This window comes from Chelonoidis abingdonii, chromosome 9, assembly GCF_003597395.2.
Source record: "Chelonoidis abingdonii isolate Lonesome George chromosome 9, CheloAbing_2.0, whole genome shotgun sequence".
Lineage (NCBI taxonomy): Eukaryota > Metazoa > Chordata > Testudines > Testudinidae > Chelonoidis > Chelonoidis abingdonii.
This window is the reverse complement of record NC_133777.1, coordinates 23386976-23406861: the sequence shown is the minus strand read 5'-3', so window position 1 is coordinate 23406861 and position 19886 is coordinate 23386976. Positions and strand designations below refer to the sequence as shown.

At 43.3% G+C, this 19886-nt stretch overlaps 1 protein-coding gene across 1 annotated transcript in view; it reads right to left on the bottom strand.

Moving 5' to 3' along the window:
• Positions 1-1110: 1110 nt before the first annotated feature.
• TEKT5 (tektin 5) overlaps positions 1111-19886 on the bottom strand; it is a 55556-nt gene continuing 36780 nt past the window's right edge. The window contains exons 6-7 of the mRNA XM_032787274.2: positions 16471-16625; positions 1111-1329 (exon numbers count right to left, since the gene is read on the bottom strand). Coding sequence (XP_032643165.1) covers positions 1116-1329; positions 16471-16625 — 369 coding nt within the window. The 3' untranslated portion in view covers positions 1111-1115. The remainder of the gene's footprint in view (positions 1330-16470; positions 16626-19886) is intronic.

Genomic DNA, 19886 nt, shown 5'->3' with positions numbered 1-19886 from the left:
GCTAAAATGCCTGTTTCAAAGTAAGGTAAATCAAAGTGCATAGGAACTTTTAGTGCATGGAGAGGGCCCACGCAGGCACACGGTGCATGGCAATCTCATGCAGAGTAGATTCATACCCCAGCTTGCCACAAACTGTTTGTTATAGACAAACCCTTAGATTATGTCTACATTGCACAGTTAATCTGAGTGATTGGCACCAAGGCTATCCCCCTGCAGTGCGCTCCCCCTTTGTCTTCCAGTGGAAAAACACTGGCAGAGGGTCTAGTACCAGGTGACTCAAACCCATTTCTCTGTAGGGTTGTAGCAGCCATTATTCGCAGGCAGTCTGGTGTATCCACAGGAAGACTAGGCTCTTTTTTACAGTACATTGCCTTTGTTAATGGGCCATCAGCCTTGTCTGGCTTTGTCATTGTTGTACCTGAAAGGCTAGTTCTGGATGTTACCCAGAGTAAGCACATTTGAAATACAGATACATGGTTAATATTCCTAACTTCAGATACAGAAATGATACAGGTATACAAATTGGATAATCACATTCAGTAAATCATAATCTCTCCATGATATCTTACACAAGCCATCTTGCATAAAGTATATCTGTTATGCCATATCCATATCATAAGCATATTTCGATAAAGAATATGGAGTGTAACATCACACCCAGGTCATAAAAATTCCCGAAAATAAATTTCAATCCAGCCTAGGTGAGCAGTGACTTGGAGTCATTGACTGCTAGTTGTTCTGCAACCTGTATGAATCAAGCTTGATTCATCTGACTCTAGTTCCCAACTGATAGATGTTCACATCACTATAACACTGGATTTGGCAACCATCCACTCCTTTTACCACCAATACACACAGACTTTTTGGACTGTTTTCAAGTTGATCTGCTTCTGTCTGAAAGGTTTCTCATCCTACTACACAGACTGACTGCAGCTGCTGAGAACGAGTTGCTGTAAGGAACGCGCTATGACAGTTTTTGGTTTTGGTATGTTTATTTCTATTGGGTTGTTTTTGTTTTGTTTTTTTAAAAAAAACAGCTAAATGAAAAGTATTTCCTTCATATTTTGCAACCTTTATGTCACATACTGAAAGGATGTAGGAAGACTTGGGCCCTTTCAAGTGTAGCCAACCAGCCGTGGGGTGCTGGGGAAGGCTTTGTGCATGTCCATGCACTTCCTGTCAATGAAGAGGGAGTTGGCCTTCACAGAAAGGTCATGCTCCAGTCTTGTTTTGTTAAGGACCAATAGTTGAAGAGTATCGTGGGCCTCCCGCAGGCGCAGCTTCAGAGTCTGTAATGTGTCGTCTATAGTAAACACTTCATTGACGAGTCTGAAAAGGGAAGAGGAGACAAGTTACCCAAATGCCTAACAAACCCTTTCCATGGTCTGTTTCTTCAGGGTGATGGATGGCCAGGATTTGTCTGCAGGACTTAGGGGATTTAAGTGTTAAATGTGGGGGACTTAGGGAATTTAAGTGCTAAAAAGAGGCTTTGAGTAGGACTAAGCAAGTGTGAAAACACCTCTGCTCCTTAGCACCTGGTAGGAAGGGGAGCCCCTTCAAAAGCAGCTTGGGCTGCCCTGCGTTGAGACAGTTGGTGAGAATAATTTTCTCTCTCCCCATTGCCTATTGTCAATGCAGCATTTCCAGCGATGTCACTGCAGTGTCAACACCCTATTAGCTGGTGTTTTAGTCCAGTGGTTCTCAAACTAGGGCTGACGCTTGTTCAGGGAAAGCCTCTGGTTGGCTGGGCAGGTTTGTTTACCTGCCGGGTCCACACGTTCGGCCGATCGCGGCTCTCACTGGCCGCAGTTCGCCGCTCTAGGCCAGTGGGGGCTGTGGGAAGTGGCATGGGCCAAGGGATGTGCTGGCTGCCCTTCCAGCAGCTCTGATTGGCCTGGAGAGGCAAAGCTCGGCCAGTAGGACCCGCGATCGGCCAAACCTGCAGACGCAGCAGGTAAACAAACCAGCCCAGCCCGCCAGGGTCTTTCCCTGAACAAGCGGCGGCCCTAGTTTGAGAACCACTGTTCTAGTGTATTTCTGGGCTGGATGTTGTCGAACATGTGAAGCTTTAGAGATAGTACAGGATAGCCCCTCGTCAGTCAATTCTGTCAGTTGCTCAAAGCACATTTCTGTTTTCTTACTCTGTAAAATAATAAACAGCAGTTTTCCCAGGGTCCACCTTAATTTACCATAGAAGAGTATTCCCAGTTGCTGCAGTAAAATGCACAGCAAAGCTAACCTTCCTTTATTAATTAGTAGTTTATCTAATTCCTTCAGCTGTACTGTTGGCAGCACACCGAGTCAGAGAACTAGTGCCAATATTACCACTTCCTTCTAAATAAACAGCAAACTCTGATAACCTTTTCAGCTTTTAAAGGGTGTTTCAATGGGTATTTTTTTCCTCTAGCTATAATAGTTGAGCTCTGGGGTTGAATTATCCTTGTTTTTAACCATATGAGAGGAAACAACCAATACAAATTATTCCAGGAGCATAAATCCTTCAAGTGGGGAAATAGACAGTAAATGGTTTTACATTAGCTAGACGGGAGTTCACAAGGTGGATTGTATAATTTTTAGCCCAGTAAAACTCTGTTTAACTCAGAGTTTTGCCCACGTAAGGACTTCATTACTTGGATTCAGATGATTGTATGAACAAAGGCTGGGGGAGCAAGGCTGGGTAAAATGACTGCAATTGTACCTCAAGCTGACAACCTGTTACTGATCCTTTCATAGAGGGTCAGGAATATTTTCCCTATGCATTCATACAGCTACTGATTCAGATTGAGGCCAGAAGCTGAAGCGATGAAATACTGTAAGAATTGCTTCCTTAGCAATAGTTTGAGCCTGTTCAAATGTGGGGGAAAATCACTGGAAATCTCTTGCAGACCCAGACTATGTGGATAGCTCAGATATACTTCAGGGAAGCATCTAAATATTTGGGTATTTATCTGAAAATATCCTGAGTTTGGGGGGTTTGGAGCCTCTATCTAAACTGGACTTGGACAAGAGAACAGACTCATGAACTATCCAATGCTTCTGATTTCTTTCAGTTCTTAAAGCCCATGAAAATTGTACATAAGAATAGCTATGCTGGCTCAGACTAACGCTCCATCTAGCCCAGTATCCTGTCTTCCGACAGTTGCCAATGTCAGGTGCCCTAGAGGGAATGAACAGAACAGGTAATCATCAAGGGATCCATCCCCTATCACTCATTTCCAGCTTCTGCTAGAGGCTAGGGAAACCATCCCAGCCCATTCTGGCTAATAGTCATTGATGGACCTATCCTTCATGAACTTATCTAATTCTTTTTTGAACCCTGTTATAGTCTTGGCCTTCACAACATCTTTGGCAAGCAGTTCCACAGATTGACTGTGTGCTTTGTGAAAAAATACTTCCTTTTGTTTGTTTTAAACCTGCTGTTTTTGGTGTCCCCTAGTTCTTGTGTTATGAGAAGGAGTAAATAGCACTTCCTGATTTACTTTCTCCATACCAGTCATGATTTTATAGACCTCTATCATATCCCCGCTTAGTCATCTCTTTTCCAAGCTGAAAAGTCCCAGTCTTATTATTCTCTCCTCATACAGCAGCCATTCCATACCCTAATCTTTTTGTTGCCCTTTTCTGAATCTTTTCCAATTCTAATACATCTTTTTTGAGATGGGGCAACCACATCTGCACTCAGTATTCAAGGTGTACACATACCATGGATTTATATATAGGCAATATGATATTTTCTGTCTTATTATCTATCCCTTTCTTAATGATTCCCAACATTTTGTTCACTTTTTTGACTGACACTGCACACTAAGTGGATGTTTTCAAAGAACTATCCACAATGACTCCAAGATCTTTCTTGAGTGGTAACAGCTAATTTAGACCCCATCATTTCATATGTATAGTTGGGATTATGTTTTCCAATGTGCATTACTTTTCATTTATCAACAATGAATTTCATCTGCCATTTTCTTGCCCAGTCACCTAGTTTTGAAAGATTCTTTTGCAGCTGTTCGCAGTCTGCCTGGGACTTACCTATCTTGAGTAGTTTTGTATCATCTGAAAATTTTGCCACCTCACTGTTTACCCCTTTTTCCAGACCGCTTATGAATATGTTGAATGGGACTGGTCCCAGTACAGACCCCTGGGGGACACTTCTCTGCATGCTGAAAACTGACCTGTATTCCTACCTTTTAACCAGTTACGAGTCCATGAGAGTTACCTTCCCTCTCATCCCATGACAGCTTACTTTGGTGAGGGACTTTGTCAAAGGCTTTCTGAAAATCTAAGCACACTATATCATAGAATATCAGGGTTGGAAGGGACCTCAGGAGATCATCTAATCCAACCCCCTGCTCAAAGCAGGACCAATTCCCAATTAAATCATCAGATTTTTGCCCCATATACCTAAATGGCCCCCTCAAGGATTAAACTCACAACCCTGGGTTTAACAGGCCAATGTTCAAACCACTGAGCTACCCCTCCCCCAATCCACTGGATTCCCCCTTGTCCACATGCCTATTGATCCCTTCAACGAATTCTAGTAGATTAGTGAGGCATGATTTCCCTTTACAAAAACCATGTTGACTCTTCCTCAACAAATTATGTTAATCTGTGTGTCTGACAATTTTGTTCTTTACTGTAGTTTCAACAAGTTTACCCAGTACTGAAGTCAGACTTACTGGCCTGTAAATGGCAGGATCACCTCTGGAGCCCTTTTTAAAAATTGGTGTCACATTAGCTATCCTCCAGTCATTTGGTACAGACACTGTTTTAAATGATAGGTTACAGACTACAGTTAGAAGTTCTGCAATTTCACATTTGAGTTCGTTCAGAACTCTTGGGTGAATACCATCTGGTCCTGGTGACTCATTACTATTTAGTTTATCAATTTGTTCCCAAACCTCCTGTAATGAAACCTTTATCTGGGACAGTTCCTCAGATTTTCAGCTAAAAAAAATGGCTCAGGTTTGGGAATCTCCCTCACATCCTCAGCTGTGAAGACTGATGTAAAGAATTCATTTAGTTTCTCCACAATGGCCTTATCATCCTTGAGTGCTTCTTTAGTATCTCATTCATCCAGTGGCCCCACTGGTTGTTTAGCATGCTTCCTGCTTCTGATGTACTTAAAAAAATAAAAAGTTTGCTATTACTTTTTAAGTCTTTGGCTAGTTGTTCTTCAAATTCTTTTTTAGCCTTCCTAATTATATTTTTATACTTCATTTGCCAGAGTTTATGCCCCTTTCTATTTTCTTCACTAGGATTTAACATCCTCTTTTTAAAGGATGCCTTTGTGTCTCTCACTGCTTCTTTTACTTGGTTGGTTGTTTAGCCGCAGTGGCACTTTTTTAGTTCTCTATGTTTTTTAATGTGGGGTATATATTTAAGTTGAGTCTCTATTATGATGTCTTTAAAAAGTGTCCATGCAACTTGCAGGGATTTCCCTTTCGGCACTGTACCTTTTAATTTTGGTTTCACTAACTTCCTCATTTTTGTGTAGTCCCCCTTTCTGAAAATAAATGCTACAGTGTTGGGCCGCAGTGGTGTTTTCCTCGCCAGAAGGATGTTAAATTTAATTATATTATGGTCACTATTACCAAGTGGTCTTGGACCAGATCTTGTGCTCCACTTAGGACTAAATCAAGAACTGCCTCTCCTCTTTTGGGTTCCAGGACTAGCTGCTCCAAGAATCAGTCATTTAAGGTGTCAAGAGATTATCTCTGCATCCCATCCTGAGGTGACATGTACTCGGTCAATATGGAGATAGTTGAAATCCCCCATTATAAGTGAGTTTTTTATTTCTATATCCTCTCTAAACTCCCTGAGCATTTCATAGTCACTATCACCATCCTGGTCAGGTTGGCGGTAATATATCCCTACTGCTATATTCTTCTTATTAGAGCATGGAATCACTATCCATGGAGAGTCTATGGAAGAGTTTGGTTTATTTAAGATTTTTACTTCATTTGATTCTATGATTTCTTTCACATATAGGGCCACTCCCCCACCAGCATGACCTGTTCTGTCTTTCAATATATTTTGCACTCTGATATTACTGTGTCCCATTGACTATCCTCATTCCACCTAGTTTCTGTGATGCCTATTATATCAATATCCTCATTTAATATGAGGCACTCTAGTTCACTCATCTTATTATTTAGACTTCTAGCATTTGTATATAAGCACTTTTAAAAACTTGTCACTTTTTTGCTGTCTGCCATTACATGATGTAATTGAATGGGCCTCTTTTTCATTTGACTGTTTCTCATCAGATCCTACCTGTATTTTATCATCTTCTGTCCTCTCCTCCTTACTAAGACATAGAGAATCTCCATTAATAGATCCTCCCCTAAGGGATGTCTCTACGCACCTGTCAGCTTTCCCCAAGTCCTTAGTTTAAAAACTGCTCAATGACCTTTTTAATTTTAAGTGCCAGCAATCTGGTTCTATTTTGGTTTAGGTGGAGCCAATCCTTCCTGTATAGGCTACCCTTTTCCCAAAAGTTTCCCCAGTTCCTACTAAATCTAAACCCTTCCTCCCTACACCATCGTCTCATCCATGCATTGAGACCCTGCAGTTCTGCCTGCCTAACTGGCCCTGCTCATGGAACTGGAAGCATGTCAGAGAATGCTACCATGGAGGTCGTGGACTTCAACCTCTTACCTAACAGCATAAATTTGGCCTTCAGGACCTCTCTCATATCCTTCCCTATACCACAACCACCAGCTCCTCCCTAGCACTACACATAAGTCTATCTAGAAGTCTCAAGAGATCCACAACTTTCGCACTAGGCAGGGCAGGCAAGTCACCATGCAGTTCTCCTGGTTATCGCAAACCCAGCTATCTAAGTTTCTAATGATTGAATCCCCCATAACTGTTATCTGTCTCTTCCTAATAACTGGAGATCCCTCCCCTGGAGAGGTATCCTCAGTGCGAGAGGATACTATAACATCATCTGGAAGGAGGGTCCCAACTATGGGATTGTTTCCCTCTGCTCTAGTTGGATGTTCTCCTTCCCTGAGACTTTCATTCTCCTCAACAGCACAGAGGCTGTCAGACCAGGCAGGGGTGGGACTGTTCTACTGTGTCCTGGAAAGTCTCATCTATGTACCTCTCTGTCTCCCTTAGCTCCTTCAGTTTAGCCACTCTGATCTCCAAAGCCTCTATATGGTCTCTGAGGGCCAGGAGCACCTTGCACTGAATGCACACATACACCACCTGCCCATAGGGCAGGTAATCATACATGCTGCTTTGGGTGCAATAAACTGGGTAGCCTCCACTCTGTTGCTGGACTTCTGCCTGTATTCTCTTTTTACTCCTGCAGCTTGTTCCTTGGTTGATGTTTTGTTTTTATCAGGAGGTGTTTTTGGCTTTAAGTTTAAAGAATGTTAAGATTATCTAGCCCCCCCTCACGCTCCCCCATTTCCTTTTCTACTTCTGCATCAAACACGAAGCACAACTTCCTAGTAGATAAATAAACAGCTTCAGATGATCATGCAAGAAACCTTGGCTTTCTGAGGAGGCCTGATATAGTAGCAAAGGGGGGCGGGGTGGCAGATGCATGCAAGCAGGGAGATGTCCAAGAACATAAAAGGATGATCTCTATGAAATCCCTGGCCGACAGAATCAAGGATTGCCTAAAGTACATCAGTCTGCATCCTGCCTACAGAGCTATCACGCACATGGCTGGCAGCCATGAACAGCCTTCTAACATCCCCATCGTGAAAACAGATGGCTCTCCCTGTTCATTGATGGATGAGCTCCGGGATAGATGGAAGACACATTATGAAAGCATGCTGAATCCGGACCTGCTGACAGCTCTCCAGAGCTACGTAACCTGGCAACCCACACAGCTGTGGACCCAGGGATGAACACTGACCCTCTGTGTGAAAAGTCATACAAAAGCTACTAAATGGATATGCTGCTGGACCCAAGGGTGTTCCAATCGAGTCACTCAAAGATGCCTCTGAACCAGTGAGCATTGGCCTGCCTCAATTGTTCTCAAAAGCATGGGCATCAGGCAAAGTACCACCAGAATAGAAAGGCGCCCTCATAATGTCCCTGTACCAGGGCAACAGATCTCACATTGAGTATGACAACTACAGATTGATCTATTTGCTGTTGTGCCCTGGAAAGGTCTCTGCTGAGCAGGATGCAGCCTCTCCTTACAAACATAGCTGTCCACAGCAATCAGGTTTCACAGCTGGGTGGTTGACAATGGGCACTGTCTTTATCCTTCAGCTCCTGGCTGAGCTGCACTGAGAATTTAACATTCCCTCCCCCCACCCCCGCTTCATATGGCATGTATTGAAATCAAAAAAGCTTTTGATTCAGCTGACCGACCAGCACGTTGGCTTGCAGTGAAAAGAGCTGGCATTCTAAATCTGCTGATCTCCACAAAGGTGCCACTGTGAGAGTCCACGTTGGTTCCCAGCTACTTTTCTACATGACCCCAGGTGTGCCGCAGGGATGCATTCACACCCCAGTACTATTCTGTAGAGCCATCAGTTGGTTATTAGAACTTGCCGCTACTCCTGTCAGAATCCAGGTTGGTCAAGAAGTGCTCACTGACCAAGACACGGAGAACTCTGCTTTGCTTGTGGAGAAGTCAGACAATTTCAGCCTCAGCTCCAAGGTCTCAAGACACTGTCCCCACACTGGGGCTGAATGTTCCATGGCAAGAGATCAAGGTTCAGAACCTCGGAGCTGGGCCATCAGAACCTCCGGTGCATGCAGTGTCATGTACCACAGAGATCCCTGACAAGTTCATCAGCCTGGGCTGCAAGCAGAGTTCAGTCACAGCAAACCAGATGGTCTTCAATGAATAGGTCTTGCTGTCTCCTGCATGACGTCCATGTCCTGCTGTGAGGTGGGGCATCAGTACAACAGCACCCCACTCTGGCCAAGCATGGCACAGCCCCTGCACTCTCAGCCCAGCGGCGCTGTCAGTCTATTCCTGGTGCCCAGGAGTCTGAAAACCCTTTCTTCCCTCCCAAGTCTGTCAGGGAGCTTGTAGGGGACCCCAGGCCCACCTACTGCCCTGGGTTCCAGTTCAAGATGCTCGAGCTAGATAAGCAGGATAAGGCTGCTTGACTCTGACAGCCCCCCCCCCACGTTTCTTCCTACTTGCCCTTAGATCCTGCAGGTTCTCCTGCCTGTCAGTCAGTTTGTCCCCGCCTGAGCTTTTGTCTCTGGGTGTCTCTTTAATAGCTTGCTGGCAGGAGCTCCTTTCTCCAGCCTGCTCACTTGTCTGGTATCTACCCCACCCCTCTGCTTCCCAGCCCTTTTCTCCTCCAGCTGCTGCCAGGCTTCCAATCAGCAGTGCTTGGTGTGCCTGTATCAGCCCTTTGGTTGCTGGACTAGCATGGGGTACATACACCCCATGACACTCGCTTATGCCATTGTGCTGAGACAACATTCAGGATTTATCAAATGTGTGTATACAGCCCATATTGCTATACAGATCAGAAACCTGGGCCACTTACAGGCAGACTTGAAGTGGCTAGAGGCATTCCATATGCTCTAGTAGTACCAAATCATGAGCATTAAGTTGTTTGACTTTTGTGTCATAATCTCATAGAGACTGGCCTTCTTTCAATCACTCACTATATTTAAAAGCAGCAGTGCTGTCTGGCTATGTCACCAGCACACCGTGCTCTCAAATTCTCCCATCAACACGTGAAGGGGTGCATGCCTACCTGATGCCACCCATAGGGTTGCCTCAGAGACTGGTGGATTCACAGGACTGAGCCAGTTCTAGGAACTTCACTGCACAATCCCGGCGTGATGCAATTAACTGTCGTCATTCTGGCTGGTGCAACAGTCCTCAATAGACTGCGCACATTTGATGATGACAGTCTTTGCCAGAGATATTAATTAAGCTGAAAATAAAGTACTATGTGGGCTATCTGATCTCTTTACAGTATTTCCACCATCCAGGAACTGAATTACTAGAAGACCAGATTTCATTTTAGCTTCATAAATGTCTCCCAGAAAAATCTAAAAAGACTTTGAAAGTTTAATATATGAATACTAGATCTTGTGCACACCCTTTGCAAAGTTGTTGAACGTTTTCTAGTGTCCACAATGAAATGGTGTTTGGGTTGAGTTTGTCATGTTCTGCTCAGCTCATTTCATCAGAACCAACCAGCGCAGCTGTGGTTTTCTTGTATCTTTTATGATCCTGTAGCTGTGTTTGAAATGCAGTAAGTATGGCTTCAGCATGTTTACAATTAAATTGTGATAGAAGCTAAAAATCTTCCTCAACTGAGTTACATCTCTAACTATACTGAGCACAGTTAGTGTCACAGCCCACCAAGGGTGGACATGGTTGTATCATCGTACAGCTTATACTGTGGAAGTGGAATTATTCGGCTATCCCATATTCGTACCATGGTGTCTAGGAAGTGGACCTCACGTGTACATTGGTCCAGGCTGAGGTTGATGGTGGGGTGGAAGCTGTTGAAATCGTGGTGGAATTCTTCCAGAGTCTCCTTCCCATAGGTCCAGATGATGAAGATGTCATCAATGTAGTGTAGGTAGACAAGGGGCTCAGTGGACGAGAGCTGAGGAAGTGTTATTCCAGGTCAGCCATAAAAATGTTGGCATATAGTGGGGCCATGCGGGTGCCCATAGCAGTGCCACTGATCTGGAGGTATACATTGTCACCAAATTTGAAATAATTGTGCATGAGAATAAAGTCACAGATAAAGTTGCTGACTTGTGATGCAAGGCTATAAAATTGCAGTGTAGACGTTCAGGCTCGGGGACCCTCGCCTCTCACAGGATCTCAGGGTATGTCTACACAGCTACTAAACTGAATACTAGACTAGCTACTTAGGCCTGAATAAAGACTGGGAGTGGATGGGTCACTACAAGAACTAATTCCCCCGCTGATGCTCACAACTTTTTGTCACTGTTTGAAATAGGCCACCTTAATTACATTGGCCTCATTAGCACTACAAAAGTGATTTTTTTCCTCCCTTGATATTCACTCCTTCTTGTCAACTATTGAGAATAGCCTTCTTCCACCTTAATTGAATTGGCTTATTAGTACTGAACCCACACACACTTGGTACAGCAACTCCCATCTTTTCATGTGCTGTGTATTTATACCTGTCTAATGCATTTTCCACTCCATGCATCTGATGAAGTGGGTTTTAGCCCATGAAAGCATATGCTCCAATACGTCTGTTAGCCTATAAGGTGCCACAGGACTCTTTGTTGCTTCTTACAGATCCAGACTAACATGGCTACCCCTCTGATACTTGACTCCCTTTTTAAGGTGTATTTTCAGTATGTGTTTGAAGCACATCCACTGCCCTCTGAGAGCCCTTCTTCCCTGACTTAACTGAGAGAAGAGTACTAGCTTCAGGAGGAGGGTGTCAGGCATACGTACACAGTGGCCAGGCCAACAGAGTTGATGTTTCATGACCTGCACTTCTACATTGGTGATGTTGGCTGCAGAGAGAACACTGATGTTAGTGCATCAGTCTTCCCAGTTGATCCTGAGAATTCTCTTGAGGCAGCGCTGCTGGAACCCTCCAGCCCCTAGAGATGTCATCTATAGCTTACCCAGGTCTCACATCCATAGAGAAGGGAGGGGATGACAACTGCCTTGTAAAACAAGATCTCAGTGTCAGTTTGCAGATCCCTATTATTGAAGACTCATTTGAGTAGTCTTCCAAAAGATGTGCTGGCACGGTAGATCCTGTATTCAATTTCTGTGTCAGTGATGGCTGTTTGGGAGAGGTGGCTGCCAAGATATGGAAAATGGTCCACATTCTCCAGGGGTTCTCTGCTGATGGTGATTTGTGGAGTATGAAGAGTAGTTTGTGCAGGTGGGGCTGGTAGCATACCTTGGTTTTCCCAATGTTGAGAGAGAGACCCAGGCTGTGATAGGCATCTGGAAAAAAGGTTAAGAACTGCATTCTGTAACTGGCAAAATGATTCCTCTAACCAACAAAAAGGTGAGGCTTATCACATGCTCAAAGCCAAAGTCCAAAGGATGCTACGTGACATCAAAAATAAGTGGTAGCAAGAGAAGTCCTCTGAGATCCAGGGTTTCATAGACCAGGATGACTTAAGAAGCTTCTTTCAAACTCCAAAGGCCCAATCCTCTTACATTTCCAGGATGGCTCCACCCTCCTCAGTGACAATGCAGCTGTTAAACAATGCTGGAAGGAACACTTTGAGAGCCTACTAAACCGTGAATCCACAGTCTCTGAAGACACCATCTAGTCTATTCCACAACACTCAGTAGTGGAACACCTTGCTTATCCCCCATCTTCTGAGGAAGTCCGGCATGCCATCACCCAGACAAAAAAATCACAAGACACCAGGCCCAGACAGCATCCCAGCTGAGTTTTTAAAGCTGGTGGAACAATGCTCCAGCACAAATTTTGCCAACTCCTCGACAAAATATGGACCTGCAAAGAAATTTCCCTTGACTTTAAGAATGCCAACTTTGTTACAATATTCAAGAAAGGGGACAAATCTTTGTGCGGGAACTACAGAGATATTGCCCTCCTCCATCGCAAGGAAGATCTTTGCCTGGATCCTACTAAACCACCTTCTCCCCCTTGCCAAGGAACTGCTCCCCAAATCACAGTATGGCTTCAGGCCATCCAAGGCATAACTGCCGTGATCTTTGTGGAATGACAGATTCAGGAAAAGTGTAAAGAGCAACACCAGGAATTGTTCATGGCATTCATCGATCTAACCAAGGCCTTTGACTCTATCAATTGTGATGTCCAATGGAAGGTGTTGCGTAGGTTTGGCTGTCCACAGAAATTCAGACTATTCCATGATAGGATGACTGCCACCATTCTGTGCAACGGCTCAGAGACTGAACCATTCATCATGCATGCTGGTGTCAAGCAGGGCTGTATCCGTGCTCCTACGTTCTTCTTCATTTACCTTGCCATGATCCTGATTCTTATCCATGGAATTGGGATTGAGTATCGTATGGGTGGTCAACTCCTCAACCTCTGATGTCTCCAAAAAAAAAAAAAAATCTAAAAGCACGAGAATTGGCGTCAAGATGCACATGACTGCGTCATTCGAAAGTGGAATAAAGCTATATAGTAACTCCTAACTTAACGCTGTAGTTATGTTCCTGAAAAATGCAACTTTAAGCGAAACGATGTTAAGCAAATTCAATTTGCCCATAAGAATTAATGTAAATGGGGGGGGTCAGGTTCTAGAGAAATGTTGTTTTGCCGGACAAAAGGCATTATATCCATTTTAAACAAGCAATTTAATACAGGTATAAGGTTTTTAAAACAATTTTAAAGAAACAATTTAATGCTACAATCATCACTGCTGAATATGAAGCTTGGTTGAGGTGGTGGACTCAGAGAATGGATGAGAATGGATTGTCTGGCTGCTCCTCTTGCTGTTCTTGCAAGCACAGACACTGACTTTGCCAGGGGCAGGGGGCTCAGCCCTCGGCCCAACCATTCCACCCCTTCCCCCCAAGCCCCCGCCCTTGACCCGCCTCTTCTCCCCCACACCTCCTTCCCCTTTATTTCACACGCTGCATCCTCGCTCCTCCCCCCTTCCTTCCCTCCCTTCTGAATGCTGGTAGCCAGCTGATTGCCGTGGGCAGGAGGCAGAGGAGGGAGGGGAGAGGCACGCTGAGTCCTTGCTCCTCCCCCCTTCCTCCTGCCTGCGGCAATCAGCTGGCTTGCGGCATTTAGGAGGCAGGAGGGAGGGGGGAGGAGTGAGAACTCGGCTTACAGGTTCCCCCTTCCTCACCTGCCTCCTGGACATGGCAACTAGCTGATTGCCCCGGGCAGGAGGTAGGTGGGGAGGGAGGGAGAGCCTGCATGCCAAGTCCTTGCTCCTCCCTCCTTCCTCTTAAATATCGCAACCCAGCTGATTGCCACTGGCAGGGGGAGGAAGGGGAAGGCGCTGATCTGCGGGGTCTTCCGGCAGGCAGGAGGTGCTGGGAGGGGTGAGCGGGGAGGCATAGGGAGCTCATAGAGAGCTGTGGAGAAAGCAGGCAGCCAAACAACATAATACTGGATCATTGCACAACTTTAAACGAGCATGTTCCCTGATTGATTAGCAACGTAACAATGAAACAACATTAACCGGGACGATTTTAAGTGAGGAATTACTGTACTGTAATAAGGCATCTTCATACCATAACTGCATCCACTAGGCATAGTATTGGTATAAGTATTTTGTTGGGGTTTTTTTGAAAATTCACACTCTAAACTAAAATAATTGTACTGGTACTAACTCTGTGTATAGTCCAGGCCTAAGTTGCTTTAGCTAAGTCTGAAAAGCCAAATATTGTGAAGCTCTTAATCTATGACCTAGTTGATGGGGCATTGAAACAATCTGGCTTCGACCCCCATCTGAATTTTGTCCTCCGGACGTTTGCTCATTTGTCACAGTCTGGCCCCGGTTCAGCAAAGCAGTTAACCACATGCTTACATCCCATTGACTTCAATAGGACTTGAGTGCTTTGTTGACTCAGGAACTATAGTTGTAATTCTGAAGCATCAATAGCATATCTGATGCAGTGGACAGCCCAAAGGATGAAGTGATCCCTCTCCAAATAGCTTACTTTTGAAATCAGGCAAGCCATGCAGTTCAGATACACAAAGCCCAGTTGGAGGTCAGTCTTAGTGATGCAGGGTTTTAGGGGGAAGAGGGAGGGTTGATAAATATTTTTCTCATCAGCAAATTTTCAAGGTGTGTGTTTAAAGGAGAAGATGGTGGTTCAATGCTACAGAAGATCAAAAGGTTTCAAGGACAAGGAGGCAGTAAAGGAAAAAGGCACAAAGAGTGGATGAGAGATGAAAGGGATCTTCAGGAGAGTAGCTTGGGGAAGGGCAAGCACAAGCAGTGAGATCCTATCATCTAGGTATGGTAAATGGCAGATCATTATCATAGCTGTGGGCTATCTTGGCAATCACTCAACGCCTCCGAATAAAGGCATGATTTGAGCTAGAGGTGAATGTTTATGCTCACGTGTTTTTTCTCGTAAGGGGAAATACAGAACAGTGGCTGATCCTATTAGACTGCAGCTTATCTGTACATGTAATAAAAGTGTAGTTTGTTTCATATGACAGAAGCTTCAGAAAGGAAACTGTTGCTGAGGTAATATCCAATTCTAGAGCCAAAGCAGTTCCCCTACCTCCCTCTCGGATTTGTGAATTTCATAAAGATTAAGCCACCTAATATGTGGACATGCTAAGAAGAATTTCAAAGCCATCCATACTGATGCCTGAGGAGGCATGTACAGTTGGAAAAATATACTATATTCCACAATTTATGGGTCACTGAGTTGAAGGGAAAAGTGCGAAGGTGACAATATAGTGAACAATTCACTACTACATCCCAGTTTGAAAAAAGGCTATTTGATCTGACACAATACAGTTTAAAAAAAATAACTAAACACCCATGCCCAACCAGTACATGTATTATTAATCCGCTTATCCTACATGAAGCTGCTGCATACACCATTTGTGTTTTTTTTTCCTTTGGACTAAAATCAAACAGGCATCATTGCATGGCTTTTAATAAAAATCTGCAAAATTCTTCCTGCTGGAGTCTGAAGTGCTCTCTGTCTACCAGAGAAATACTGAGTGTTGGTATCGCACCATTACTTGAGAAAACCAGGACTGCATGTTCTGAGGGTAACTTTTAAAGGTTTTACATACTGGATGAAGTTCAGCAGGAAACTTTTTGCACACAGATGGTATGCTCCAAATGAGCAGGAGAAGAAGGAAAAGGTTGGACTGCCTCCTGAGCCTCTAGAGAAGGAGTGGAAACATCCTAGGTTGCACAAATCAATTACCACAGATAACACTGTACACAAAAGTAACTACATATGCAGAGCATCTGTTTAAAAGGTGATCATTAAAGTGAATAGATAAAGTATACAAGCATTGGAGAATTACTTCAGGGTTTTGAGAGCTGATCTCATGCTATTACGTATAGCTAAGTTTTAGATGCGGACCAGCAATCAATCATTTGTAATAAGTTTTTTAGTATGGTACAGAGATACAGGCTCACTAGTGATAAATGTTATTTAAAACTTAACATTTTTAAATTACGCAATTGTTGAAGAGAAAACCTAGTATTACCTTTTGAATAGGCTTGCAAAACAGTTCAGTAAACAGAAATCAAATACAGGATTGAATCTCAAGAGATGCCAGCCACCTGCTACACATTGAAGGTAGGAGGACTTCAGTGGGAATTGCACATGCTCAGAATCTCAAGTTTGGGCCCATAGTTTGAATTTGGACATACCTGGTCTGGATTTATACCTCTTTCTTTTAGGTCTTACAATTTTAATTAATTATCATCATGTAACCAACATCATTCCAATCTTGAAGTATTGTGTGACTTCTCTCTTTGTGGGCACTGTATTCATTGACATAGCCCAGAGTTAATCCATCTGAAATTCATCCCTAGAACTATCATTTGAGAAATGGGTGAACCACGACATGCACTTACTTAAATTGAGGTATGTCACGGCAAAGTTCTACATTGGGTCGTCTTGTTCTTCCCTCCAGACGGGTCTGAGCTACTTTCAGTGGGCACTCCTTTGCCATTATAGCTCTCTCCAGCAACATGATTGTATTTTCTGTCTGGAAGATTTCTTGAAGTGTCTGAATAAAACAGAGCATTTTTATAGGCCTCACCATATACTTACTTGGAATTCTACACTATTACCCTTCTCTACTTCAGTTTATATGTAAGCATTTGTGTTGAGCTATATATGAAATAGCAAAATTAGCCCAACATATGGACAGCAGCTTCCATGAGCTAAGGGGAATATTTTCCACTGTTCTCAAAGGGATAATGAACAGAAGATGCAAGTATGTTTGTCCCTTTTCTGTGTAAAGATCACGATTAATGGGAGCTCTGAGCCCAGAACAAGAGGAATCTAGAAACATGCTTTCTGGGAACATGGTCCAATGTTTAAATATCCTCGCCAATAAAAAAAATGTATGCCTGGTTTCTGGTCTGAATGTCTCACTTCAACTTCCAGCCCTTGGATCATGGCATGCCTTTCTCTGCTAGACTGAAAGGCCCATTATCATTTTCGGCCCATGCAGGTATCTATGGACTGTAATCTAGTCATCCCTTAACCTTCTCTTTGTTAAATTAAGTAGATAGTCAGTCATTGTAAGGCATGTTTTCTCATTCTTTAAACATTCTTGTGGCTCTTCTCTGAACCCTCTCCAATTATCAACATCCTTCTTGAACCATCAACACCAAAACTGGATACGGTATTCCAGCAGCACATGCATCAGCGCCAAATACAAAGGTTAAATAATCTCTCTACTCCTACTCAGAATTCTCCTTCTTATGTATCTGGAGGATTGCATTAGCCCTTTTGGTCATAACACTTCACCAGGAGCGCAAGTGCAGCTGATTATCCACTATGACTCCCCTCCCCCCACAAATAATCTTTTTCAGAGTCATTGTTTCCTAGGATAGAGTCCCCCATCCTGTAAGTATGGCCTACATTCTTTGTACCTAGATGTATACATTTGCATTTAGGCATATTAAAATGCATATTGTTTGCTTGTGCCCAGCTTGTGTATCAGCAAACTGATCTTTTAATTATTTACCACTCTCCCAATTTTTGTGTCATCTGCAGACTTTACCACTGATTATTTTGTTTTCTTCCAGGTCATTGATAAAAATGTTCAATAGCTGTTAAATAGCATGTTGGGTTCTATTTTGTCCTTGTTTTTCCTAGGTGTGACGTCACATTGCCTCGCTGATTACAGGACCAGCTATAAACCTTTGAAAAGTCAATATGATCATGGAATGTGCACTGTCTCAATCTCAGGCCATCAGCAGGAAATAAGCCCCTCAGCAACATGAGGTCTGTAGACCTCGGGGTTGGAATCCACAGATACCTTTCTGAAACTGATCTCCTCTACCACAGCAAAAGTTGCTGCTGGAAATGACAAAGCTAGTGAACGGTTCAAGGTTATCATATTTTTAAAATGTGCCAACTTCTAATTAAAACTGGCTAGTTTCTGACATCACTTTGTTGTTAATCAGTAATCAATCTCCTAAATTAAGGCAACCAAGTATCTTTGTTCCATATTGCATTGGTTTAGTACTGAAGATAGTGTCTGTCCCTTCCTCTGAGGGACACATGAGCGCGCGCACACACACACAGAATAGCCAAGTGGAGGCCCCTACAATTGCATCTCAGAGAGCTATATCAATTATTTGAGGTCATTTCTAGCAACACCAGAGTACTCTGGTATGTCTACTTGAAAACAAGCCTTGTCTTTCCAATTGCAGACTGGGAGTTTTGTAAGCAAAATGGAGTGTAAGTTCCTTAGACTGGCTCCTGACCCCCTCTCCTGATTGTGCAGAAGTAAAACACAGAGCTTTTCTGGGAAACAATTTCTAATAATGTCACACTGTCTAAAGCCAGTTTCAAAGAGGACTTTGTTAGAGTAATGGGTTATAGATTTACAGGAATTTATTTCCCTTTTGCTCCATTCTCCAATTTGCTCTCATATCAAAAAGATGCAGCTTGAGCAGTGGAAGTGTTGCACAGGTGCTCATAGACATGGATAAGCTACCATTTTCATTCTAAGTTTACACTGATTTCCTTATTTCTACCCATGTTGTGATGTCAAAAATCTTAGGACAATGACCCATTTTGGCCCCTTGAATACCACTGCATACTCCAAATGTTTCAGCAATGCCTTGTGCAAGAATACATGAATCACATTCACTCTTTGACACTAGAGCTGAATTCAGAAGTTTTTGAAAAATCCTCTCTGAGCAGAGCAAAAAAAAGCAGCTTTTGTGTAAAGCCAACCTTTTTCAAATGTAAGTAGCCCCAAAAGGGAGATGCCAATGCAGTTAGAGCAGCATAATTTTAAACTGTAAAGTAGCATGATTGCCTCCAATAACAGTACTCTCCATGTCCAAGAGCCTGTAGGCTCTTTGATTTAAACTATAATAAAAATAGGAAAAACAGCAGGGAAAAATCAAAAGTTTTTTGTTTTGACTGTACAGTGGCAGATGCAATTATATGTAAGGTAACATGTTCTATCCACTGCATTATGCTGCATTAATTTCACTGATCCTAACTCTTCATAACCAATGTGATCAACTCATTACTTGACACTTCTATAATCTGTATTGAGGCATCAGTGTGTCTAGAAACTGAAGTCCTTTTTATCCACAAAACCGGTACAGCACATGCATTGACAGTATAATCTTCTTCAGGTTGCCTCACCCTGGACCTGGAGGTGACAGTCTTTAGCGGTGGGAGGATATGTAAACTTGAGTGCCCATTTAGATTTCTTGCCTCTCTTTGGCTGAGACTGCCAAGCGTGAGTGATTTTTGCAACCCTTAGCCCAAGTTTACTCTCTAAATTAATCCACATGGCCATGGGTACCACTTTTCTGATTTTGTCCTCTTTAGATTATGTTACAAGAGAACTGATACAAAGCCAGTTATTTATACATACAATCTTTAAACCAAGACACTTACCTGAGAAGAATCCCCATTATAAAAATCACTAACCTATAACTGCACTGGTCCTTCTGTCACTTTAAATTGTCTGTTTGAAATGGTTAGCTTCAAGGAACCTCAGACCGCTTGGGTGGTCATAGTTGGTACACACGGGACTAAAAAGGAAGAATTATATGATTCCATCCCAAGAGAGATGACTGCCTGAGAATAGAGGTGGGGTGCTCTCAGAGAGACCAGGTGTGGCCAGAAGTGCACTCTGTCTGGTATCCGACAGTTGCCGCTCCGTGCTCTCCATTATCTGACAGCATGAGATGAGCAAAATAAGGCTGGTAGTTGTAGCATGTTCATAACCTTTGGAAATGGCAATGCTGATAAGGACTTGGATAACCCTGAAAAATGCCTGGATTTC